At 40.5% G+C, this 26,585-nt stretch overlaps 1 protein-coding gene across 7 annotated transcripts in view; it reads right to left on the bottom strand.

Annotated features, from left to right (window-relative positions):
- larp1 (La ribonucleoprotein 1, translational regulator) overlaps window positions 1-26,585 on the bottom strand; it is a 59,609-nt gene that overhangs the window by 6,929 nt on the left and 26,095 nt on the right. The window contains exons 4-14 of one of the 7 annotated variants that reach the window (XM_050040570.1): window positions 21,657-21,728; window positions 16,901-17,060; window positions 14,172-14,309; window positions 13,469-13,618; window positions 8,521-8,683; window positions 6,586-6,730; window positions 5,767-5,941; window positions 5,463-5,644; window positions 4,919-5,017; window positions 4,262-4,588; window positions 932-1,055 (exon numbers count right to left, since the gene is read on the bottom strand). In XM_050040570.1, the coding sequence (XP_049896527.1) occupies window positions 932-1,055; window positions 4,262-4,588; window positions 4,919-5,017; window positions 5,463-5,644; window positions 5,767-5,941; window positions 6,586-6,730; window positions 8,521-8,683; window positions 13,469-13,618; window positions 14,172-14,309; window positions 16,901-17,060; window positions 21,657-21,728 (1,735 nt within the window). The remainder of the gene's footprint in view (window positions 1-931; window positions 1,056-4,261; window positions 4,589-4,918; window positions 5,018-5,462; window positions 5,645-5,766; window positions 5,942-6,585; window positions 6,731-8,520; window positions 8,684-13,468; window positions 13,619-14,171; window positions 14,310-16,900; window positions 17,061-21,656; window positions 21,729-26,585) is intronic. The other 6 variants (XM_050040573.1, XM_050040572.1, XM_050040574.1 and 3 more) reach the window with 6 other exon arrangements.

Below are 26,585 nucleotides of genomic sequence, written 5' to 3'. Positions count from 1 at the left end.
CTCGGCTGGAAAACTCAACTTTAACAACACAGTATGCAGTTTATTTTCAGATAACGTCTCACTAGACATAACAATTATTTTCCCTCGCCCATACGGACAACTGCATGAGGCATTCAACTTCCCTGGGTTTACTTGCACAGAGCAAGTTGTGAACTCTGAGGAGTGCTGCACATATACGCCTCTTTTTAAAATGGTCCTTCTTAGAGTGTCAGAATGTGGGTATGGAATGGGACATTGTACTGTTTGGGTATGGTGATATCTCTCTAGAATTGGAGTACTGTTCAACCAGGGCATAAAAGGGCAAGGGCGGGTAAAAAATGAGTTTGGTGTGTAAAACAAAAACATACACCCGCCAATGGCCGATAGAAAATTTTGAATTGCATGTGGGTTTTTTTATGTGCTTCGACCATTTCTGCAAGCTGTGTCAGACTATTTTGACCTTCACAGCTTATTGTACGTGTGCCGGGAACCCATGACGTCAGCTACCGGAACCCCGGGCATTCTATGGTAACTTCTGAGCAAGATGTGGCGACACATTCCTGCCGTGAAGCCACCGCCAGAAAAGAGGAGAAACGAAGATGAACATGTTGGACTTGGACAAGAAATGGAGTACAAATGTCGCACGGCGTTTTATTGAAGAATGGAAACTAGATGAGGCTGGCCAGCCGCGGTCATGGTTGACCTACGACCCCCACACCAGCACGATGAGCTGCAGCCTTTGCCGCAAGCACGCCAAAGAAACACAGAGGACAGGGTTGGATTTTCCTAAAGTTGGATTTTCATACTAAAAACGTAAGGTAATTATTTTTAGTCAAACAAGGGATGATTTTTTTTTTTTTGGGTAAAAAGTTAATTTTACGCCCTGTGTTCAACACTAGTAAAGGCAGAGTTATGCTAAAACATCATGATTTATGTGTTTTTGTGTCCTTACTCTGCTGGGGCTTGGGAGGGCCTGGAGGGACTTCCTGGTTGGGGTCGACTGGGGGTTCAGGGGTCAGGCAGTCAAACTGTTCGCGGCTGATCAGGTGGACCTTCTTGAAGTTCTCCACCTCTTGCTGTAAGACGAAGAAAAACAGGCGTTAATATGATGACAACAACTTCTTCCTCTTCTTCTTAATACAACTCTGATAGAAAAGATCTGCAGATTGTCCATTTTTTTTGGCTAAATAATAAAATTATTTTAAAAAGGACAGAAAAAAGGATTTTTTTGGCAATGAAGATACCCATACCCATACTGAAATGAAACAAATCTCTTGATTAAAATGCAGACTGCACCGAACCTCAAGCTCTTTACCAAAATGTATATATTAAGAGTAAATTTAAAAAAAATCAAAATAATAATTTGGGTCATATCACACGTGGATCATCAACAGACCTTATCTGCAGTAATCTGGAGATTGAGATGCAGCAGCAAAACATGGCTGCCAAAAACACGCGTTTCACCTTCATGATGCCACCTCTCACTGATACGAGTACACAACCCAGCTGAGTTACATCAACATGCAAAACCCTGAATTTTCCATGAGTGAAGACCTCCTACCAACAAAACAGTTACTGCTCCTCCTCCAACAGCAGCTCAATTCAAAATCTTTCTATAAAAAAACAACAACAAACAAAACAAGTCTCATGTACCAGCCCCTGAATGCTTGATTATTGTCACACTCACACTCGCCCCTTCATTCCACCAAGTATCCTCAGATCTTTGAGCGTCCATCTTTGTCTCCCCCTGCAGCCCAGCAGCTCGACCCCTCAGGCCGAGGCCGAGTATGTGGGGTTTATTTATAAACAAGCGTCCTCTGTTCCACGCGCAGCTGGATGTGTGCCGGTGAGCACGTGAAGGACCCACAATGAGAGCAACAATGCTACAATGGGCAGCGATGACAACAAAAACAAAACAAAAAAACTTTCTGTTCTGTGTCGGGTTTCTATATCCAGAAACAGCTCTAACTGAGGAAGAATCAATCTACTCATCATCTGGTCTTGGGCAGAAACACCTCCAATATGACAATGAGTTTTGTTTTTATGACAAAAACAAATCTGCAATTTATAGTTTTACTTTGACAGGGTGCCTACAGGTATCTGACACTTAAATTTAATGATTTTTAAAATCTTTTTCAGATGCTTTTTCTTATTCGAAGATTGCAGGTATAAAGATGAGTTGTATACACAGCAGGGGTAGGTTTTATTTAGGAATAAGGACATTAAGAGTGAGTTAAGTTAATCTATATTTTGCCAACTGTACTTTATAAATATACCAGTACAAGGTAAAAAGATTGTATTAGGTTCAGTGGTAGGTTTAAAGATTTGTAAAGTCAGAAATGTGGACTTTCTAGCTAAACTCAAACTTAACTCTAACAAAAAAAAATTAAATATGCATTAATGAAATTAAATTAATTTACATAAAGGATTCTTAAGACTTTTTATAAAGACCTGCAAACATCTTGTAGAAAAAGAAAAAACAAATCAATGACACAATCTGTGTGAAAATCAGATTTTAAAAGCGGTTTAAAGGGATTTTGTACTTCTTTTTTAGCTCGTTACATTCAATTAGAATTTCAAGAATAACAAGAATTTCCTAAGCTGCCAGCATGGAAAGAGGACTTCATCTATTATGTATGTGGTGTTCATAAAACACAAAGGTTCTGGGTGGATGGTGACATAAAATCCAGTTGAACATTAATCTTAATGAAAAAAATACTGTTTATCTGTGACCTGATATCACATCCCCCTTTTGGTGTAACATCTTATTGTTTTAAACACATCTCTGTTATATGTTTTATTTCAAAAATTAGGGTATGAAGAAGCTTACATTTTTAAAAGAAAAAGCTGATATAGGTGTGATTAAGGATTTAGTTTTTTCAGTTGTTTAAAGAAAAGCGGGCTAATGAGATCTGAAATAAGCCGAAATTTAGAAAATGTGGTTTAATAAAGTTTGGTGCTGAAAACTGAAATTGAATCTGCCTAAAAGGAAAACATTCCCCCAGCTGAGATGTGATGTCAGCTTTACAAACAGGATGTTATGTTGGTATTTGAGAACACAATCTGCTTTGTCACTTATGCAAATTAAATTTGGTCGAAATTTAAATGCATTTTGTTTGGTGTTATCTTTTGTATCATAACTTATAAAAAAAGAAAACTGACCTACCTTAGTACTACAAAAGACTTGAAAAATTGAAGTAGCTCATATACACATGTTTTTAAGGGATTAAATACAAGCTGAATGTAGGAAAAGCAACCTTAGGATCAGATTTTGTAATCTGACTTTGAGTACAGGCGCACAGACAGCTTCTTGATGCAGACTGTGGTGTTCCAAATATTTTTAAGTGTGATCTACTGCCTGTTTTTTTAATCTTACTGTTTGAACTATAACTAAAATTATGTTAAATATTTATTTCATACTCTTAAAGGCGCTGTATGTAAGAATGTGGCCAAAACGGTTACTACACTCAAATTCAAAATACTGCCGGCCAAAACGGTTACTACACTCAAATTCAAAATACTGCCGCAAGTCGTGTCCGCCCCCCCTCCCCTACAGATTCGAGGTTGCTGGACAGCGGCACGCTGAAGACTGATTTGTTTGCCCACGGGCAGCTGCCGTGGCAGGGCCACGTCGCTGCGTCCTTGATCTTTGGTTTTCCAGCGGACCATTCGAGCAAGTCCGGCTTCTCTGCTGCTAACGCTGCTGCCGGGATACAGCTGAGGAGGAGCCGGCTGCTAATGCTATGTACTGGGACACTGCTAATGCTGCTTGCCGTGCTGCTGTAGCTCAGTCGTAACTGTAACTGATGCTGAGACTCTACTGACTGCGTGACTGGTAGACGGCGGTGGGTGGCGCAACAGGCCAAAACACAAATTCAAAACATAAACATGATTTGCGGACCGTAAAATTTTTTTTTAAATGCGAATATTCTGGCTGTACTATTGTTGTCGGTGAGATCAGTATGTTATATGAACATTATTCCTTAGTCTCTGTGACATATTAGGAGGATTTTACGACTATTTGCTTTAGATTTCTTACATATAGCTCCTTTAACTAAAGTGACACTTACTGAACCACAGCAGTTCCTCAGACTATTGATGCAACAAAGAAAAAACCCAAATGCAAAAGCAGAGAGTTTTTCCCTTTTATAATAATCATTTGGAAACTAACTGCTCCATTATAAAGATCATTAAGCTGAGGAACATTTGGTGCTCTACGCTGGCAGAATCAAGCAGAACAATCTCACCCTGACTATCATTCAAAGGTCAAAAATGACCTCACCTTGATGGTGGCGTACTCGGGCTCGTACGTGTCGTCCCACAGGTCCTGCTCGTAGTAGAAGAGCCCGTCGTTGATCACTTTGACCAGCTCGCTCGAGAGCTTGGCGCGCGATGTGTGGTGTCCCGTGCGGTCCCCTCCTGGGTGCTTCCTCAGGTAGGGCGGCGTCTGTGTCACGATCAAGATCTTGTTGACGTCGTGGTCGTCGATCTCGCCGTCCGTCTCCTCGTCCGACCAGTCGGTGAAGGTGTTGCGCCGTCCGTCCATCTGCTCCATCTCCTCGTCGAACATGAAGTCGAGCTCCTCCGGTTCGTCCTGCTCCGCTCCGTCCTGATTAGAGGCAAAGAACAAACAAAAAACAAGAAATGATTAGAAGGTGTTGCCTGATTATGAGCTCACTTTTGATCACCATGTCTGATCACGTGCAATTACTGAATTTAATTGGGGAAATTACTAACAACAATTTACGTAGCTGCAGTCTGTCAAAAATTTGATCAGTTAATCTTCAGAAAATTCAGAAGGAAACCAACTATGATCATCAATTAGCCATATAAGGTCATTTATCAAGCAATAATGTCAAATATTCTCTGGTTCAAGCTTCTTGAAAGTGGGGATTTGCTGCTTTTCTATTTTTCAGTTTCAACAAATGTTCTTCCACACCTTATTTCCTGTGGTGGCAGCCGAGGGTGAGGAGCCAGGCTGAGGCACAGGGGAGCGAACCGAGTCGTCCTTTTCCTTCTGTTGCTGCAACGAGGGGGCCTACATCAGTCAATCAACACCGACAACACAGGAGGAGGAGATAGCAGGTACGAAAAGAAGTGAATGGAAGAGAAGGATACCAACATGACACGTTAAGTATAAGATGAGGACAGTAGTTTTCTTGTGCAATAAAAATGCATGAAAATAGCTGAAAAAAAGACAAATTTGTTGAATGTTTAATAATGGAATATTGTGTAAAATATAAATTAAACACTTTTGTTTTTGCTCCCATTTTTGCAAGAGATCAATGAAAGTTCAATGATCCAGAGAACAAAATTTTATTTAAGGCATTTACAGGTGTATTTCTGTGACTTTACGGCAACAAGTTTCTGCTGGCACGTAGCCACTCTGCATCACAGTCCATGTCAAACCACTGAATGGTAAACTTGACATAATGATCATATGGCATTATAAATAATTCCTGCCAGGTTTAAATGAATTTCACCTTCTCTGTGCTGACCTTGGGTCTGGCCGGGGACGGTCTGGGCCTCTTCTTGACCTCGATCCAGGACTCAGAGTCCAGGTCGGGGAGGCTAGCGGAGAGGCCCTTGGGCATCGTCTTGAGGTTAGAGGTGTCTAGTTCAGTCTTGCTGTTTTGCTTCACTGGTGTGGAGGACCTGGGAGAGCCTGCAGCAGACAGAGAGTCATAGAGAACATTTTAAGGCAAATCTCAGCAGTACAATCAAGAACAATTAACTTCACACCTTTCCATTAATTCTCTTTCACTAAAAGCAGATCAGAAGGTTCACCTTTGGGCTCCTCGGTCATCTGCCTCGGGACAAACTCAGGGCAGTTGATGAGCTGAGAGAAATCCGTGTGGGTTTGGTTAGGCATGGCCAGTCCTGGCAGAGGCCACTTCTCTGGGTCCACCTTCCGACGGATCTTCATGTCGATCACTTCCACTTCCTTACTGTCCTTCAAAGCCTGATGGGAGAGATGATGGGTCAGTGAGTCTGTACAGCACAGTACCATCTCTGCATAAAGGTTCTCACTGATGTCTAGGGACAATAGGTCAAACACTGTTTTTAATATAGAGCTTTCAGGAGACAGGTTTGCATTTAGATCGACTCCAAAAATGCGATTTTTAATTACTAGGTTACAACCTAAATTTTTAACACATCAATACTGCTACGTATGCTAACAAACGTTTAAAACACGCTGTATATTTTAGCGTTTTAATTAAAGATCAACAAAAGCTCACTGTAAATAACCTGTAGTCTGGCAGATGTCAGCGGTAGTCATCTTCCTGTTAGACAAGCTGAAGAGGCTCAACTTGTCTTTGACTTTGTTTTTGGAATTATATCAACCTTATTCAATTTTTCTCCTCTGCTTTTAAATCTCGACAGCTATTCTGGAAGTTGTCATTTGAAATACTTTATAAATGTTTTAACTTAAACTGTAGCTGGTGTGACTGTTAACATAATTTTTTGTGTCATTGCTTCAATTTCCCAAAATTCAATTAACTTTGGGTAGGAAACAGTTCTGATAGTTTAAAACCAGTTTTGACTCCTCTTACCACAGTATCATCTCTCTCTCAAAATACACTGGTCATTTCTAAATATGCTTACTTCCAGGATGAGGTTGACGTCAGTGGTGAGGGCCTGCACTCTGTGGAAACTGGCGACGAGTCCAATGGGCAGGAAACCCTCCTGGTCCATCTTCCTCCGCAGGAAGAAGTCACGCTCTAGGTTGTCCAGGCTGAAGTAGTACTCACTGCAGGGGGCAGAAGAACAGGGAAAACTAGAATTACCACCTCGCCATTGTATGTCTCCGTGCACCAGTCAAGCTGCACCAACAGTTTACATTCATGTCTGTAAAAACATGGATGCTTCTCACACATCTTGTACACGTACAGTTTCATGCATGTACAAAATGTCTTCATCTCATAATTTCATCCTATTCGACATTTGTGTGATATTTTGTTATAATAAGCTCATGAATTCTTGCGCTATGGTCAAAAAAATGTTTTGTAAGGTCACAGTGACCTTGACCTTTGACCACCAAATTCTCAGGAGTCCCAGTGGACATTTGTGCCAAATTTAAAGAAATTCCTTCAAGGTCCTCGGGTTTTTGCAATAACGAGAATAAGACGGACGCAAGGTCACAGTGACATTGGCCTTTGACTACCAAAATCTAATACGCTCATTGTTGATTTTAAGTGAGCGTTTGTGCCAAATTTGAAGAAATTGTCTCAAGGTGTTCTTGAGATATCACATTCACAAGAATGAGACCGATGAGGTCACAGTGACCTTGTCCTTTGACCACCTGAATCGAATTATTTTATCATTAAGTTCAAGTGAGCATTTGTGCAAAATCTAAAACAAAAATCTCTTCAGATGTCATTGAGACATTGCATACACAAGAATGAAATAGACAAGGTCATGGTGACCTTGACCTTTGACCTATGACCACTGACCACCAGAATCTTATCATTGTTGAGTCCTAGTGGATGTTTGTGCCACATTTGCAGAAATTCCCTCAAGGCAGTCTTGAGCTATTGCGTTCATGAGAATGGGATGAACAGGCAGAAAACCCCAAAACATACTGCCTCCAGCCACGGCTATCACAGAGGCATAAAAATACTTCACAGCTTTTCCTGTGTCTAACACTGGAGGGACTAAGATGCAAAGAGACAACACAAGTGATGGAAACGAAGAGACGTTTGAGACAAATGAGAAGCACCCAGTCAGATGACGAGGAGAAAGAATGAAAACAGGATGAGACCACATAGGGCTGCATTAATGAGACAGAAAACACTTAGTGAAAACACTGGAAACAGCCGTTGCTTTTCAAGTGTGCCACATGGAGCCAAATACCTCCCAAAGAACCACTAATCAAAAACAGCATTTTTGACAGGATTTCAAAGTCTCTGAGTAACTTGAGACAGATTTAAACTGAAGGGGGCACTGAGTGCACACAAGGAAACTGTTATGCTCCCTCAGTTAGGTGCCAAAATACTACTGTCTCAACACACAGTGAAGCGTCTTCATCTGCCAAACTCTGACTGCAAACCTGTTGTGGTTGGGTTAGGGCGGCAGGACTCGCATATAGCCTGGACTACACAGCCTGAATCCTGAACAGACGACAAGCTCGTAGTCGAAACTGTGTTCAGGAAAAAAGTTGGGGCAAAGACCAACAACTGGAAAAATTGGATCAGACTACTTAACAACCCACTTTAGAGGTACTCATCAAGTTAATATCTGAATAAAGCTTAAAATCTACCATCTCAACAGCACTGTATGTTCAGCAATGAATAACTGTAACCACGTGTTCAATATTTTCTCTCTTTTTGTTGTTTTGTATAAATGCTGAGATCAGAGTTGTAAAACTTCTCTTCATTGGTGTTTAGTCAGAGAAGAGACATGAAGAGCTCATCACTTCAACAGCACGTCTGCAGGTTAGACTGCAATCCTGCAATACGGCCAACATCCTGTATTTGTTAGGGTGTTCTGTGTTTAAGCAGTGCCTTTGTATCTTTCCTGTAAGATCGAAGCTAAACTTACATCTGCCTCTTGATGTAGTCCTTCAGCAGGTCCTGGTCGACGGAGTAAAGGTCGTTGCTGCTCATGTTGTCGTAATAGTAGGTCACCGTATTGCCAAACTTCTGGCCGTAGGCTGAGTCTTTCACATCGTAGGACTTGTAGCCGTAGTGGTAGTCATAGTGGCCTGGACAGGACAGGAACAGATTGACAGATAGATTTAGATCAGGTACATCACATACTCATTTAGTTTTCTGAAATATTTAATTTTTACCCAACACACAAGAGGTATTGGTTTTCTGATCCTTCTCATCCAAGTTGTGTTTTCTCTTTCTTTACTAGTGAATCTTTTTTTAAGGCAACCAAAATTGTTTTGCTTTGCAGCTGTTTTTTCCCCACTATTATCTAGTATCTGATGATCAGCCTTAACATTGTATTGCTTTCTTCTACCACATGTTGATTTGGTAAAGCTGGGCGCAGTTTCATTTTGGATTCAATTGCAAGTAGATCATTTACCCAGAATTATTAAGCTTCCAGTCCAACCAGTCTTTTACTGAAATGTTTCTCTACCGTCTGTCAAAAGATGAGCCACTGTTGCCAAATTTAGTTTTAATTCAAATTTGAGGAAAAGTTGTGGGATGTGGGAGAGCGACACAGTACAGGAGCGAGAGACAGGATTAAAGATTTCAGAAGAAATAGAGCTGCAATCAACTTGCCTTTTTAGTAGAACATGGAGAAGTACTGAAACATGCATCCAAGTTGTTTTTGAGAAGACAGACATAGATTTCCTGTAATCTTTAAAAGCAGATATCCACATACAAATGTGGAATCTGTGGGGAACGGTACATGATGTGTTATCAGGAGCGTCCCATTTCCGTTTGTAGTCCGAGCAGTACTGACCAATACATTTATGTGGCAGGTAAACAGTCCACGTGGAGAGCAAGAGAGGCTGAATGCATTGGCCGAAATGCAATCCTGGAACCCATCAGCCATCGCCTGACATCGATGAACCTTTATATTAGTTGTTTAAAATCTGTTTCAAATGCAGATATCTGTTTTTAGAGATTAGCCAAAATGACTGTTGCACTGAAGAGGAAGTCTCCGCTCGGATATTCCCTGACTATACCGGAACCCCCAAAATATTGACAGTCGTCCCCAGAGGCTTATTGTCGTCAGATGGACGGGCTCTGAGACTGTAGCTCCTGTGGTTCTGGTTTAATTCTATTCCTTTTTTCTTTTTTTTTTATTGGTGAAATTATGTGACAACAGACAAGGTGACATAGAGGACAAATACATTACACCAAGTGGACTACAAACAGTGGACATACAGTACAAACAACAACAGAAAACAACATAAAGTTACAATTATACGTATATAGGTAGGGGTGTGTGTGTGTGTGTGTGTGTGGAAAAAAAATAAAAATAAAATATATATATATATATATATATATATATATATATATAAATAATAATACCTAATAATGTAAGATAAAATAATATAATACGAGGTAATATAAGACATTATGATATAATATAGCACAATATAATATATAATAATATACTATAAGATCATATGATATAATACAACATAACATAATAATCCACTATGATATAATACGATACATAACATAACCTAATATAATATAAACCGATATATCATGATAATGACCATACCAAGAATAATTATTGGAATTATTAGAATTATAATTGGCAAACGATATTTATAGGGATATCCTGTAGCTCCTGTGGTTCTGGTTTAATTCTATTCCAGACATTAATAAGAAAAACATAAAACTATCTAAAAGTGTCATAAAAAAAGCAAGTGGACAGAGTCAATGACAAGTACACAGGAAAACACACACGCAAGAGCCAAGTAAATACACAAAGGCAAAGTGTGCTCAGCATTAGCTCTGACTGTTTCTTCAGTGCTGCTGAAAGTCAACAACATGTCCTCAAGGAGACGGGAAAGACATAAAACTGGACTTAATTGACAATCACTCTTATTTATTCCTCTGGGAGCTGACTAATCTTTGTTTTCACTTAAAATTTTCGTCCTTATTAAATTAAAAAAAAGATATATAAGCATTTTCACTAGCTCAGTCTGGGGAGGGGAGTAAGAAAGGAGGAGCGAGGAAAAGAGAGTTAGGAAGAGTGAGGGGAGGGGGGCAGTAAGAAAAGACGATGTCTATGAAAAGAGAGCTAACAACAGGGAGGGGAGGGAGAAAGAATCCTGCCAAAACTAACAGGCCTTCGGGGAAACCTACTCCTCCTGCTGGATCCAAGGCCTTTCCTCATTCCAACTCTCACTGGTTGTTATTGCACTTTTTTGTTTTCAGTGTAGCCTCAGTGGGGCCAGTTTAGGGTCACCCACCACCCAGCTTGAGAGCAGAGTCAGCCCAGACACAGCAAGGCTACAGAAAAACCCACAGTTCTGTCACATTTTGTCAAACATGGTCAATCTTCACAAGTTGTCTGCTTTGTAGTAGTAGTTTTGTATCTTGGAAGGTGAGAAGATTGATACCGCATTCATGTCTTGTATGCTACGTAAGAAGCTACAGTCAGCAGTTGATAAGCTGAGGTCATAAAGACTCAAAGCAGGGGAACAGGAAGCCTAGCTCCTTGAAATATTACTACAGCCCCTTTCATACATGTGCTGCAAACCTAAGATTATCTTTATATTACCCTGAGGAGCTGTATTTGATAACACAAATGTATGAATCAGCAGGACAGGACATTAAATGAACTTTATCCTGCCAGCTCCCCAGAATAAAGTCTGTGCAATGTCCGATTGAGCCCATGCGTGAATCGAGCCGATAATTATCTGGGGAATTCACAGCAAGCAAGTGGGTGTGCTGATGACACTTCTATCATATGACTCAAGGAGAACAGGATGAAAACAAACACCCGAAAGTGAAGAAGGAGGGTAATTTAAACAAAGACGGCAATGACTAATGTTTAACTGGAGAGAAGACGAGATTCAGACACATCAATCGGCAAGAGTTGAAGCCAAAAACGTCAGACAAATTCGAGGGACGATCAAATTACGAACAAGCTATGTGACCACAGTGTAATCCTACCTCCTGCAAACTCTACCCAGACGCCATAAATCGCCTAACAACCAAACGGAGTATTTCCAGCAGGTGAGAACGCATCCGACATAGACAGTCTCCTGTTGTTTGCTACATGTATAAAAGGGAAACTGAGAAAGCAACTTAATGAACACGTTATATCACGTTTGTTTAATCCAGGAAAGCCACTGTACTCCAGTTTTAATAGTAACACTAGATAACTTTCCCTAAAACTAAAAGTTTCTACATGTTGTTGCCATTACAAAGCAGCAGCACATGTGATGTGTCTGTTGGTGTCGTAAAGTGTTAATGGTTTGTTTCATTGGGGAGCGTTTCTCTGAGCGCCTCCCTGCTTTTCCAGGGGATGGGTCTAATGGCCTGTGTGTAAGGCTTTACTGGAATATGGTGCTTCAGGTGATGGACCTAGTTTGTGATATTTCCCATCTTTATTAGCACAGGTTTCTGCCGAGGTAATGGCGTACATTATGAGTAAGAGGCCTGGCCTTGTTGGGTCCAAACGGAGCTTTGAGGAGCCAAACTACTGCCACACCACTGATGTTACGTTTCTTCTTTTACACACAACAGCTCTTTTTACGTTTAAGGTTGTAAGGTTAGCTGACTTTTGACAGAGAAACTGTAATGTGTGTGTAGCTTTGTGAAGTAGAATATCTTATGGACCGCGCTGTGACTGGGTATTAGTGTGTCGTCAAGCAATACAGCTTGTCGGTACTGTACTAATTTTCCTTTTGAGGAGCTGTTAATATAATTTATATCACCTAGCCTTGACCCAGCATTAAAATGCAAGTACTTTTTGTTTGTTTGCTTCAATGCTGAGATCAGAGTTGTGAAAATTCTCTTCATTGATGTTTAGTCAGAGAAGAGACATGAAGTGCTCATCACTTCTACAGCACGTCTGCAGGTTAATTCTGACCCATAGATTTCACGGAGTAAGAACATTGTTAATTTAATTAACAAAACAGCCTTAAAGAACTTGTGAAATGAAAAATAAATGTTCCCAGTTTTTATCCTCTGTCTCTGCATTAACTGATCATTTATCTCTCATTATGTGCCAAATATGTCAAAAAATATTCAAAGTCTGTCTTTTCTCTTTCTGTTAAAAGGTTGCAAACGTTAGATGACTCATCCTGCACTCAGGGGTGTGTACAAAAGTTTATCCAATCAAATGACACTCTGGCTGACTAGCTAGCCACACTGGTCATAGACGACTGCACTTGTGGGTTGTAGTAGCTAACAGAGCGTTACAGAGAGAGACAGTGTGTGTTTGGCTACCAGTGGGCAAATCTTTGTTTTCATTTCCAAAACAAAATGGCAGAGGTCTAATTCATTCGTCTCTTCCTCATCCTCCTCCTGATCTAACAGTGAGGGAGGTGTGTGTGGAGCCAACAGTCTGCTGTAGTTCCGTACTGCGCTAAACTCTAAGCCCACCCACTTTTAAGAAGTCCAATCAAAAGCCAAGGAATTGATTTAAATTCCTCTTCTAATTGGACATCATTCAAATAATCTGTTTTACTGGGAAATCTGTTACAGTGCAGAAGTTTCTACCTTTTTTATGTCACTGTGAATTGTTAACGTTTGAGTATCAAGGTCACAGTGACGCACTGCAGCACATCATAGTAAGTAACTCATCTGGTGCTAAGAGAAATGTCCGATGGTGACACACACACACACACACACACACAAGCGGCACAGTGGTGAAATCATCACCAGTGCCAGTATTGTTTCAGGAAACGCAAAAAAAGAGGATGATGACCACATAAGAAAGACTTGGAAAGGAAAGTTGTATTTTTAAAATGTTTTTTGAGGACAGAAAACTTGTGGTAAAGTATTTTAACTGTTTTACATTTGTTTTTCTGTGTCTGTCTATGGGTGAAAAAAACACCTACCTCTGCCACCTCTGCCTCGTCCCCGGCCTCTTCCTCTTCCACGTCCACGACCTCTGAACCCTCCGCGGAACGGTGCTCCCTCGCTCTTCACGCTGGACACCTCGTCGTGGTCGTCACGCCACTCCCGCTCGTACTTTTGACTGTGCCAGTCTGCAGAGAAAACAACAGCCTTCCCGTCAGCACAAGCATGTCATTACACAGGACTAAAACAACAAAACTACGGTCCAACTGACTTTGCAGGATGCTCTGCAGAATTATTAGTTTTAAATCAGATGAAAGTTACTTTTCATCCTTTGCATATCAACAGATCAAAGTAGACATTTTTCAGTTCCTTGTTAAATATAAGAAAATAACTTCATTTTACTGTACACTCAAACAGCTGTGTTGTCAAAGCAGAAGTAGCAGATTAGTCGCAGCACATACAGATCTCTCCACATCCTGCTGCTGAGTCATGTCTCACACAGCAAAATGCAGTAATGTCCGCCATTAAATCAACTGCTACGGATGATGTAATACAAACACCTCCAGTAAAACCAATTAAAATCTGCTGTCACGTGTTGTCACAAATCAAACAGCACCAGCTAACAGCCCCTGGTATTTAACGCCTCATGTTAAACCAGCTAGGTGGGATTTCTTCACATCACTTTCAACTCATTTTAAAATACTTATCTGTCACCTGCAGGAAAAACCTGCACACACTGACCTCTGAGGTCGTTCCTGGCGTTGGGAGGCAGACGGGGGTTCTCGTTCTGTCTGCTGTTGTTCCTGGAGGCCGAGCGCTCCCTGGGACCCTCGGACTTCACCTCGATCATCAGGGGAACCCACTTCTGCTTGTTTCCTGCTTGTAACGAAAAGTAGAAGCAAAGCATTTGGAAAACATCCAATCATCAATCTTTGAATTCTGAAAGGTGTCTGCAGGAATCACCTAAATACTTTCATAAAACGTTTAATATAGTCAGAAATTATTTGGCTGGTAAGGTGAACTTTGAGTAATAATATAAGGGTTTTTTGTGTCTAAAATGCACTTTAACTTGGTATTAAATATTATTAAAGGTTACGTATGAATCTTTAATATTTTTGTAATTTTCCTTCCAACAATCCTCTTTATCAAAAGCAATCAAACAATTAAGTGGGGATTTGTAGGGAGTTTAATTTCTCCAGTTAAACTGATGCTATTGATGTTATTCAAACATTTATTTAACAGTCAATGGGACAATTTTACAACTTGGCAATTTGGCGAGAAAGGACTAAATATTTAAACTAAATATGTCAAACCTTTTTAATCACCACTTATGAAGAAGGAAAGGAGCCCAGTTAGCCTGTTCAAAATTCCCAGCTGCCCACTGTCACCAGTTTACGAGTCAGATGGAGTTTTGGGATACAACAGCAGCTCTGTATACTGGATGATTAGCTGCTTTACATTACTTTTATTATGACATAATGTGGTGATTACTTCTGAGTGTTTTCTTAAAACAGCATTAGGTCTGCCAGAGTACCTCTGTTGGCCAGCAGGGCGCATCAGTGATCTGCTGTTTAAAACATCTGGCTGTAGGGGTGTTTGTGTGGATGTGTGGGTGAGTGTGACAGATAACACACAAGCAATAGGAAAGAGGAAATGACGGCCAGTTTTAAGTGACGTGGCCTTGTGTCTATCTGCCTATCTGCTGACGGAGTAGCTAAGTGAGGGAGGGAGAAAATACAGGGACAGAAGAAGAAAATGGACCCGTGGATGACACTGAGGCTACTGAGTCACCACTACTGTAGCCACAAGATATAAAACACTGCTAGAATAAAACAACACTTCACACTGTTACAGATCTAACGACAGCAGCAGTGTTGAAAATCATTTTGATGAACAGGAAGATGGCCGACCGAAATGTTGTACCACTGACCACACTGCTGATTGTTTGTGCAGTAATTAATGTGTCAACCCTCCTCAAACTCAACGTGAAAAAACACCTTCTAAAATTAGTCGAGGGCAGCCAATTCAGGGTTAATCTGCCGGGCCCGGCAACAGAGGTCAAGTCATTTTTTGTTTGGTTTGCTTCAATGCTGAGATCAGAGTTGTGAAAGTTCTCTTCATTGATGTTTAGTCAGAGAAGAGACATGAAGTCCTCATCACCTCTACAGCACGTCTGCAGGTTAAGTCTTACCCAAAGATCTCGATTTTGTTTTATTGCTTTTAAAAAAACAGACTTAATATTAAAATATACTTATGGACATATTCTGAAAACACAAAACTGAGCTGGTCGCTCGAAAAAGTTCCCTTTGGTGATATCCTCACCATCACCTTCTGTATGCCAGTATTGGTTCAAGGAATCAAAATGGCTGATGTCTGGCAGAGATGGAGGAAGTTCCCACACAACAAACCCAACACTTTTTGGGTAATCAAGTCACGAGAATCAGAACACTCACTGTCTGGCTGCCTGGTGTAGTTAAAACCTTTTATTGCTGCCAAAACTGCGACCAGCCGTCACAAACTTCCAATTAGGCGTCTATCACTGGCTCACATTTAAAACGGAAGCTGTATTTGACTAAAAGCACATTTATTTGAAAGGTCATAATTTGATAATTAAAATAAGGGAATATTTAAACTGGTATGAAACGCCTTAACTATACCATCTTGCACTCCTGCTACAGTCACATCTTGAGCAAACATATAGCAAACAGACCGCCTTTTCGTTCTCTAATGGAAAAACAAGACTGTGCTGCCCTCACATCCTTTATTTCACTGCTCCCAGGAGGTTTTATTAATTTTTCCAGCTTGGTTTAACTGCCACCAAGACAACATGTTCATCTTCAATTTTGATGTCAACCATGGCTTATTTTAAGCTTTAGCGGTTAAAGTCAGTCATACCATTATCAGCAAAAAATGACCAAACTTGGACTTTTTCATGACCAATTAAAGCTCATTATGAAAAAACCCACACAGGAATATGACGACAGAAACAATGCGAGGGAAATCCCCAGATTCTAGTATTTTCCTAGAAGGTTTAAGTGTTTGAGGAGACAAGCAGGTGAAGTTGGCAGGTTGCATTAAATACTCAACCAATTCCTGTAGCCTACTTTATGGCAGGTATTATAAAAAGCTTGAGGATGCTAAACAATTGTGTGTTAAATAAACAAATACACATGTGGTCCACGAAAACCGAACAGGGCTTTCTTTTGGATGAAGATTCTTACCACTAGAGGGTCAAAAACTGGCCTGAGGATGCCACCAGTGTTCGTTACCTCGATCAGAAATCCTCTTGTGATATCTCAAACTACTTACACTCAGGTGCGTGTGTGTGTGTGTGTGTGTTAACAAGTCAACTATTTGCATTGCAATTTTTAGGGTTAGCGTGGATGCTAACAGTAGCACATGCTCCTGTTTAGTATCTCTAATTTCACTATTCAGCATGCTAAGTTGGCAGTTGTCTGATCCATATCTACCTTTTTTCTTCGGTCCGTTCTTCTGGGAATCGTCGTCGCCATTCTTCTCCTCTCCGGAGTCGTCCGATTTGGCCTTCAGGTTCTCCTTGCTCTCCTCGTTGCTCTCTCTCTTCTCCTTTGACTCCTTTGACTCCTTCTTGACGGTCGTCTTCTTAGGAGCCTGGAGAGGAAACAGGTTCAGACAGATGGACATTAAGAAAAGAGCTGTAGAAACTTTTAAACCTATAAAAGGAAACTGAAGACCTTTTCAAACAAGACGACATTTATAGGGGATTTTGCACCAAACTATTTTGGGGTAGCACTTTTTTTTTTACAGGAAGTGAAATTGGCTGAAACTAGTGCCACAAATACAAAGTTATCTGCTCACATATTCACACACTGTTACTTTCTGATTTAACAGAGAGTAGAATATGAGCTTAAACCCAAATACTTCTTTGGTTAAACATGCACAAGATTACAGTCAGGCACTTAACCCCTCCTAAAAACAGTGGCTGCCCAATACTAGCTTAGCAATGTTAACTAGCAGGCAAAATATAAAGCTAATTTGGATTTCTCAGTGTGCCAAAGCGGTGGGCATTGAGCCCTCCTAAGAGAGACTGTTAAAGGCTCCCATCTTTACATTTATCTTTTCCAAAACCCTAAACTTCCATTTCTTTGCCTGTGACATGTAGCTTTAGCCTCCCTCACTCATTCAGCATCGTATCATGTACGCAACCTGCAAAATACAGCAGTTAAAAGCTACTTTTGACAGTTGTTATTTCAACCTGCTAGAAATGAAAAGCCATTTCATCTGCCCCTCGGAAGTCGAGGACTGATTGTTTAAAACTTTACCACAACTTCTAAATGGTAAATCTATGTAGGGGCAGGGCTTTGTAAAGAGTCAATTGTTGAAAATTAATGGAGCATTATCAGAATCCGAGCACAAGACAAATACTTTTCTATATTCCACCAGTATACAACAGACACTCAGGCTACAACCACACTGGTACATTTTCTATCTCTGTACACACAAGCATTTTAGCACCATTTCCATACCAGCATGCAATAATGAATACATATCACATGACCATTCACATACACTGGACATTTGCCTGCCAGTATAAACAGGAAGTGGATTGTTTATTCTGAGATTGGTTGCTTAGTTTCAGAAAATGTCAAACTGTTAATGAAAGTAACGAGTATAAGGCAGTCAAGGTGGCGGAAAACATTAACTGGGAGTCGCTGCAAAGCAAATATGGTTAAGACTCACAAGACTAGGAAGCGAACATACGAGTCTGCGTCATCATTTTCAATAGACTCTGTTTCAACATACCCAAACTAATACCCAATCCTGGAGAGTTCAAACTATAACGGGGTCAGTGACATTTTTTTTAAAGACTCTGCTTTAGGAATTCAGATACTCCGGAGTTGTGAGGACGCTAGGTGAAAATGTAGCAACAGTTGGGCATTATAAAACTGAAACACCTCAGACACCAAATAAAGCATCTCTAATCTGTATAAAGGGCATAAAATAAATAAATAGATCCATTGGTAAATTTGAAAAAGACGGTTTAAGTATACCCTACCCAACAAACTAGTTTGTGGATATAATGATATGAGTACTCAAAAACGATTTGCATTCAGAATGGGAGGTTTTATGTTCGGATCAGTCAAAGTGTTTGACAGAAGCATTTTATCCATTCATGTTTAAGTTACAAATACAGCTTTGTCATCCCCACAATAAAAGTAACCAGGACAAAGCCAACTTTGCATGTGCTTTAGAGGTTTCTTTATCTCGTCTTTGGTTCAGTCTCATTATAATGTTTAACTTCAGCAGAGCAACACTAGTACAACCACTGCCCTCCGGCCAAGTCTGACCTAAGAGGCACTAACGAACACAGTGTAATTCACCATACATAAATCGCCTGTTCTGGTTATCTTTTTCTCACAGAGCCGATATCTGCGTTTATTCAAATCAAACAGAATTCAGCCGCTCATCAGAGCTACGGCCGCTCAGCTATCAGCAACACACACATATCTGCAAAGTCTGACACTCCTGAGGGGTTTGCATAGGAACCATGCAAAGCGTTCGACTCAAGTTGAGTAAGTAACTGGAGGCGCTACACATTTCAAACCCCAAACCCTTCTGTCCACATACACACCCACACACTGTGACATGCTCAGCCTTCATTGCAAACTAAATCTAATCACACTGAACCCAAAGACCCACTCCAAACATGCAGTGAAGTTCTTAACAACGGTGTTAACAGTGAATCTCACCAAACAGCAAACAGCAAAGGAGGTGCGAGCAATTCTGTTGTGCAAATAACCTGTGTGAAATACACCGCTTTTAAATTGACTGAGATAACACTGGTGGAAAAATGATTTTCGGAAGCCAAAGGAACACATTTTAAATCTAACTCAAGTAAGCATTTGTACTTATCACAGGCTGCAGGGCGTCTGATCCCTGTCCTCTTTACTATTGGTTGCTTCCAGGGTTAATAGTGTGTGTAATGACATGTTGGGGCTTTTAATTTAATGCTCTTTAATACTTTCCACTTACAATGTAAAAGGAGGATCCACCCAGGCTGCCTGTGGAACCTACAATTACATTTTATTTGGTCTAATTTATGCACGTCATTTATTTTTTTCCCAGTACAGTTTCTGCAAAGTTTGTGTATTGTGTTGTGCCCTTTACAGACATGGAATACACAACATTGCTGGCTTCTTCTGTCTGTTAGTCAGTTATGTAAATGTTAGTTATGGCTTTATTCAGATTCAAATGATAGGACAGTTATGGGAAAGGCCACAATGCTTGCATGATACATGGATACACCCAGTGCATAAGAGGAAGCTCTACTACTGCTACAGAACAGCATTTTCTGTTTTCTTACAGGCTGCATGAGTGATGGATGGATTTGGAAACGTAGTTGTGTGAAGACTGAAGATATTGGGGTATCACGAGAGACACTTGCCCCAACTTTTCACCGGGGAATATCCTAATAATTTGTCTCAGTTTCATCATTTGTAAGATAATGAATCTTGCTGCCTCTTTAAAATGTCTGACTAATGACTAATCTAACTCCTAACTGATCACAAGCTGTGTGTGAGGGCTTTTACTGGCATTAAAAATAAAGAATAAATGGAAGAAGTGCTGCTTTGATTGTTGTTGTGGTTGTAAAAGAATTTACTTAGTTTGTTTTTACCTCTTCTCCTCCACACTGTGAGGGGAATGAATCATATTTATAGATGGATTTAAAATGAGAAGAATCTTTACTACAATTTAAAAATTGGCACAATCACAGCATTTCCTGGAATAATATTGCCGTTGCAATGTTTGTAACAAGATGCAGGTCTTTGCAGTAGCATAAATGCTTTTGTTCTTTAAAATAGGACCAAAAGAAAAATGTTAAATGTAGATGAAGGTCTTAATGCTGAGCCTATAAATACCATTAGTGTGAAAATATACGTCAAATCATTTAGATGTTTAAATCCAAACACACTGATACTGCCAACATGTGTAGGTAGCTAAGGCATGTTTAGCAATTTTGTGTCGTCACAAGTAAACTTGCTTGTCTTTTGCTTAAATCAGTCCCTCCAAGATTTCGCAGGCCGGTTTTGGGATTGTCGTGGTCTGAAATGCCTAATTACACAGCAGCTTTTCGAGAAAATTGCGAAGCATGTTGCACTGTTTACAGGTGTTCTTGCAATAAAATTGCATGGCCATTAAAAATTGCAAACAATGTTGCAATTGCAGCATCCTGGAGGAACAGTTTAATGTGATGAAAGACTGAATTTTTTAAATTTACATTAAACGCGCGAGTGGCGGTGTGCTCTGACAACTTAAATTTAAAAAGGTGGAAGAGGAAAGTTAACAGACACTGCTGCAGCTAGTCTTTTGATTAAGGGCTTCAGCATTTAACAAAACAAAAAAAAATCTGACTGAGTAAAGCTGATAAAAATATATTTGGAGCTTTTAACATTGTAGAAAATCATGAAATGAGCCTTAAATACATTTCCTGATTTATAAAACACCAGCCAAAAGGGAATATGGAAATTACTGACATATAATCAACATATCAAAGCCTGCAGGAACTTTAAGTCAAACTAAAACCGGTATTTCTTTTTACCAAAAGAAGCTAGTTAACAACTTAGTTAACAAAAGAAAGTAAGTACCCAGTTTACATTTTTTTTATGTTGCTGCAGTGACAGCACCCCCCTATATATGATCACTTTCCTTTAGACTAAGTGGTGCAAGAAATTGGAATCGCTTTTAAGTTCCTATTTAAGAGAAAAAAGTAACCACTGTTATTATAAATCGTGGCTTATGGGAAACTTAAATTAGTGTTGATGGTGCTTCATGTATTTGATGTATGGATTTGATGGTGGTATGACACACATGGACTCCAGGTGTGACCTGGTGTCCTGTCTCTCATTGTGTCAAATAAACAAACAACAACAACAACAACAAAGACAAACTCCTTTCAATAGTTTGTGATGAACACAGCATGTAGTGAGCAGGAGATGACTAAGCAGGGCTAATGTTAGCAAGCTAGGCTAACTATCTTCTACTGTCTGAGTCAGCACCTCGGGCAGTTTGAGGTTTCCTTACATAAAAAGTGAGGAGAATTTCAATTACAGCTGAACTTTAAGCAGGCTTTAACTGACACTGTTTTATGTTTCTTTCTCTGTGTGGTGCTGAATTCTTATTTTTACTGGTATCATAAGTAGGTAGGTAGGCAGGCTGCAGGTTTCAAAGGCTGCAGGTTGAACTTACAGTGGATCTCCATGAGTCTCTGACCTGCCTGACAGCTGGCGGGCAGGACACGGTCCGTGTCACTGCCTCGATCTGAACAGAGGGAGGGAAGAGCAGTTTAGAGAAGACAATGAGGTGGGACAATGATGTACACACACACACACACACACACACACATAAAGAAACACACTCATACTGTATGTAAAAAACACTAAGCTTGTAAGAAAAAGCTCTACTGTTAAATAGTTATAAATAAACGTGAGTGGGGAGAGCTAAACCTTCAGTGTTTGGGGATTTTCAGGCCCTAAAGTGAATTTACAAGTCTGCCCAAACCCCTGCAGTTATAATCTGGTCACTCTGTGCTATGGGTGGGTAAAAAAAACATAATTATTGCTTCTTTAAAAGCTTGTCTGTGTTGTGTTGCTCTGCTCCAACAACACAAGGGCAATACGCTTCTTCCTGTTGCCATCAAACACAATGAAAATGCCAAATGGATGCTGCACAAGCTGTGGATAATAAGAAGCATCTGCTGCGTCTACAGTCCACTAAGCTCCCTCTGGGTTTCAGAAAGTACATCCCATATCATCTCAGTGGCTAAATGGCTAATGTTGTGTCATTACATACAGACAGGCATACATTTTTTTTGTGGTTTATTGCTTTGGATTCTGCACAGATGGGAATAAGAGCCGATTATTTTTAGCGAGGACAGGGAGGTGTGAAACGACGGAAATGAGCCATAAGATTAGACGACTGTGTTTAAAGCTCAGGTGTGAGTGTGTTTTCTGAATCGATAAAGACGTGTGGTGTAACGGCAGAGGAAATGTCGGCAGTAATGCTGAGATCAGAGGGATGCTGATTCATTCATCCACCACAGGAAGCAACTGATGAAGCTTCTGTAACAGTCGTTTTCACCACCAGAAATATATGACTCCTGAACATGGCTGCAGTATTAAAAAACACACCAACTAACACAAGAAAACCAACACTACTCTGACAACCTTTTCACTCTGGACACAAAGCAGACAACAGAATGGGATGATGACCCAACAAACACACAAAGTCTGAGCCACACACACCGCAGGCTGAACGCAGCCATGTGCTCACATGTGAAGTTTTTCCCGAGGATTATGGGGGAAGAGGGGTGCTTACTTATGGGTGGACATGAGGTTTTACATACTTAAACCTGCTACCACTAAACACCTGTTAGCCAACGTACCCATTTGATTTGTCTCAGACTGTTACTTGTAATTTTTGCACACAACTCGTAACAATTACAGAGGCATCTTGACGCTTAATGTTTTTTATTTCTATACAATGTTTCCCCTACTATTACCTTACCCCCAACATGATCCTAGCAGCTCTTAATAATGTCGAGAATTTGGTTTTAAATTCAAATTATTGACTTTTCTGCACTGAGGCATAATCTTTCCAGAGAGAATTGTGGTGCACCTAAGACTCAATTTTCCCCAACCCTAAATAGAGGTAAGGCTGTCCGATTATTAATGACCCCTTTTACACTGCCTGTTCAGGGCAGGAATATCACACTGTTATGCCACCTCGCCGTGCTGTGTATTAGGTACGTTTGCAGAACGGGGGGACAGTGTGGTGTTGTCTTTAAGGCGCCACAGGAGGTGGTAACAGCACCAAAATGGAGTCTGTATAAACAGGACCGCTGTCAAGACGAGGTCGTGGGTGGCACGGTGGGATGTTTTGACGACATGTTATGCATGCAACCCACTGTGGGACATTTAAAAAGTAGCTATTAGCAGTTAGCGGCTTCCTCAAAGAGGAAGAACAGTGGCCGTAAATGTCTGCAAATTGAGAAAACAGTAAGGTGTGGGAGCACTTTACTTTCCAAGTTGAGGACGAGATCACTTGCCATATACCAGAGATGATAAATTATTGTTATTGCCATGTTATGCCATTGTTATTGTTTATAAAGTGCTGCCGATGCGCATGTATGCATGTCACACTAGAGGTCGACGCTGTTGTGTTACATGTCACACCTCTTTTGATTTCACAAAGCCGCAATGCAGTGTATGATCACACAGAATGATGCCACCGTAGTTTGGTTCTGTGTAAAGATGCAAAGGAGGCATAAAGAAGGGAGCCCAATAGTGCAATCTCTGTGTAAAAAGGGCTAATGAAGCTATCAATTATTTCTTCCAATTAATCAATAACTCATTCAATCTAGGAATGCGGCTTATGATTGTTTTCATTGTTGATTTTTTTTATTGATAAATGTCAGGAAAAAGTGGAGCTCTGCTGAGCACAAGTTGTCATCTTCAAGTGTCTTTTTTTCTCCAATACACCGTGCAAAACTTAACGGTATTAAAGTTACTATTATATATAAACAAAAAAATTAATTAATTTTTAAAAAAAAAAAAAAAAATCACATTTGAGAGGCTGGAACCAGCAAATGTTTGAAATTTTAGGTTAAAAAAAAAAAACTAAAACAAGAGCTATGATCATCAGAATAGGTGTCTGTACTCTAAACACAATCAAGTTCAATGTACTATTATAAAATGAAAAAAAATCAACACATCCTCACATTTAAGATGCTTAACCCAATTATTACCCAAAATGTTGTCCAAAGTAATTTTCTGCTGTTAATTAGTCTGCTAACTTTCAGCAAAAGATTTTTTGGCCATATGTGTCTTTAAGTGTAAGATATACTCTCTGACAAACATTTCTGATGCCAACTCAACACATAAGTGTGTTTGTCACACCAGTGTGCTGTGTGAAAAGAAACGAGAAGTGCAAATTTATTCATGTTACAGGACAAATGTTTCGTTTTACTGCCTGAATCTCAGGTTTGACTTTAAGCACAGCACCGAACACTTACGCACAACCCTGCAATCAAAACCCAACCTTTATCAAATTTCAGGGTCTATTTCCCAGCGTGCATAATCTGAAGAATTCAGGGACTGATTTACAGCTTTAAATGTTCATGGTGGCGGTGAACACCAGCCCCCTAAGAATAGAACCAGCAGCACTGATCCAGGGGTGGTTTATTGAGGGGGGATCCCTAAAAGGACATCCCTTCCCAGGCTTTGGTCACGATCTTCAGGCTCCGCCCTCCTCCCACCACCTACAATTTCTGCCACCGGAGCCACCGGTTATTCCTGGCTCTGATGATGTGACCCACATTTTACCGCTCTGGGACATGCAGCTCTCCCTCATCTGCGCTCAGACCTGGCTGCCTAAAATAGGGGAGGTCACCAGGGCCGCTCTCCCAGTGACACACTATCGCCCAGAGATCAGAAATAGAAAACGGCTCCGGGGGTGATTGACTAATGCTTCTACTGTAAGACAAATTAGACGCATCCCCTCCCCTGTCTGACCAACAGCTGTAGGGGACAGCAGCGTATGGAGGGAAGGGGGTCAGTATGTTGGATGTGTGGTGAGAGGTGTTATGGACACCTGAGCTGAGTGGGTCTAGACCAGAGTAGACAGACAGGTGTTTAAGGTTGAGACCACTTCTTTACACTTCCAGCGACCCGGCCAGGGTTAAGTGGGCGAAAATGGATGGATTTTATTAAGTTACAATCCCTTCTTATTTCCTGAATTCTTTTTCCAAATGACTGATTTTCATAAAAAGATTAAATTCAGAGTTGAAACATTTTGCCTGATCCCTCCTCTCAGGTCAGTCATTTCTACTCTGTCTCCAAAGTGTCCAAGAGGTCCTGCTATAGTGGCGAGCCTGGTCTAACCCAATCCCTTTAAAAAAAAAAAAAAAAAAAAAAAAAAGCAGTCCTGCGGACACAAAGTCGGGCCAGCAGAAGCAGACTGCTCTGTCTGGACGTGCTGTTTAGCTGCTGTGTAATTACAACCACAACCACTAAAATACCCATTGTAGAAAACTACACACATCCACTACAGCAAAGTGAAGCAGGACAAGCAGAGCAGCTCCTTCTGATTGGATGGTGAATATTATAATTTGGGACTAACGTTCTCTTTTTATAAACACATCATTCTGGGATGTCACCCATGTTGAATTAGTATCTTAAATCTTTCGTTCTGTAACAACAAGGCAACAGACAAACTCCTTTCTGCCTCTACCTGCTGGCTGCCCGTCATTATTAGGGAATAATTTCTGACATCGTACCACCACAACTCCAATTTATATTTTAAAGGCAGCTTGATTATTTTTTTACTCATTTTTAAAGGTTTTTATAACGTTCTGTAGCTTTGTGGTGGTGTTCCTTATGTATTCAAATTTAAAAATTAGAATTTTGATCTTTGTTTTAGCTTCAAAATGCTATTTTCTGAAGGCCTTCTGAATACATTTTCCCCATGTGACCTGATATTGGTTTCTGCATGATGTAATTGCTACATATAAACCAATGTTCTGCCGTGGATGTCGCTTAGTTAGGTTCAGAAAGTCACACAATGATAAAAACTAAACCATCGAGTTGTAGTGGACCAAGAATTCCCATGCGCTTTAAGGTAAATTTACTGTTTCTGTCAATGGAGTCTGGTTGCTTTGAAGAGGGCTTCAGTTCCCCCACAGAAAGAGCGGTCTTACTGCAAAATAAAGCTGTGAAAATAATCAAAATATAGCGTACACTTAAAGTGATCAGTATGTAAGTTTGGGTTTTGTGTGATTTTTCGGCCCAAAATGAACATGGCATGCACAAGAGTATGCTACATTGCTCAGCTTCTGTACGCCCATACTCCTGGAACTGGGGACGTGCCGACTGCCGCCTACTGTAGGTAATACTGTACACCAGTGATACTCAACTTCCAGCCCGTGGGCCAAATCTGGCCTGCTATAAGGTGCCGGGTAGCCCGCTGACTGATTCAAACTGGGATTTTTTTGCACTTTGAATGTAAGTTAAGTCCCAGAGTGCATAAAAAAGCACCAAAATAGAGCTTGTTTACTAAAAAAACTTCCAGAGGAGGATACCCCAGAATCCCCAAAAAAATCCTGTCACAGTGCTGCAGACT

The sequence above is a fragment of the Epinephelus moara genome, chromosome 3 (genome assembly GCF_006386435.1).
Source record: "Epinephelus moara isolate mb chromosome 3, YSFRI_EMoa_1.0, whole genome shotgun sequence".
Taxonomy (NCBI): Eukaryota; Metazoa; Chordata; class Actinopteri; order Perciformes; family Serranidae; genus Epinephelus; species Epinephelus moara.
This window is presented reverse-complemented; position numbering and strand designations above follow the sequence as displayed.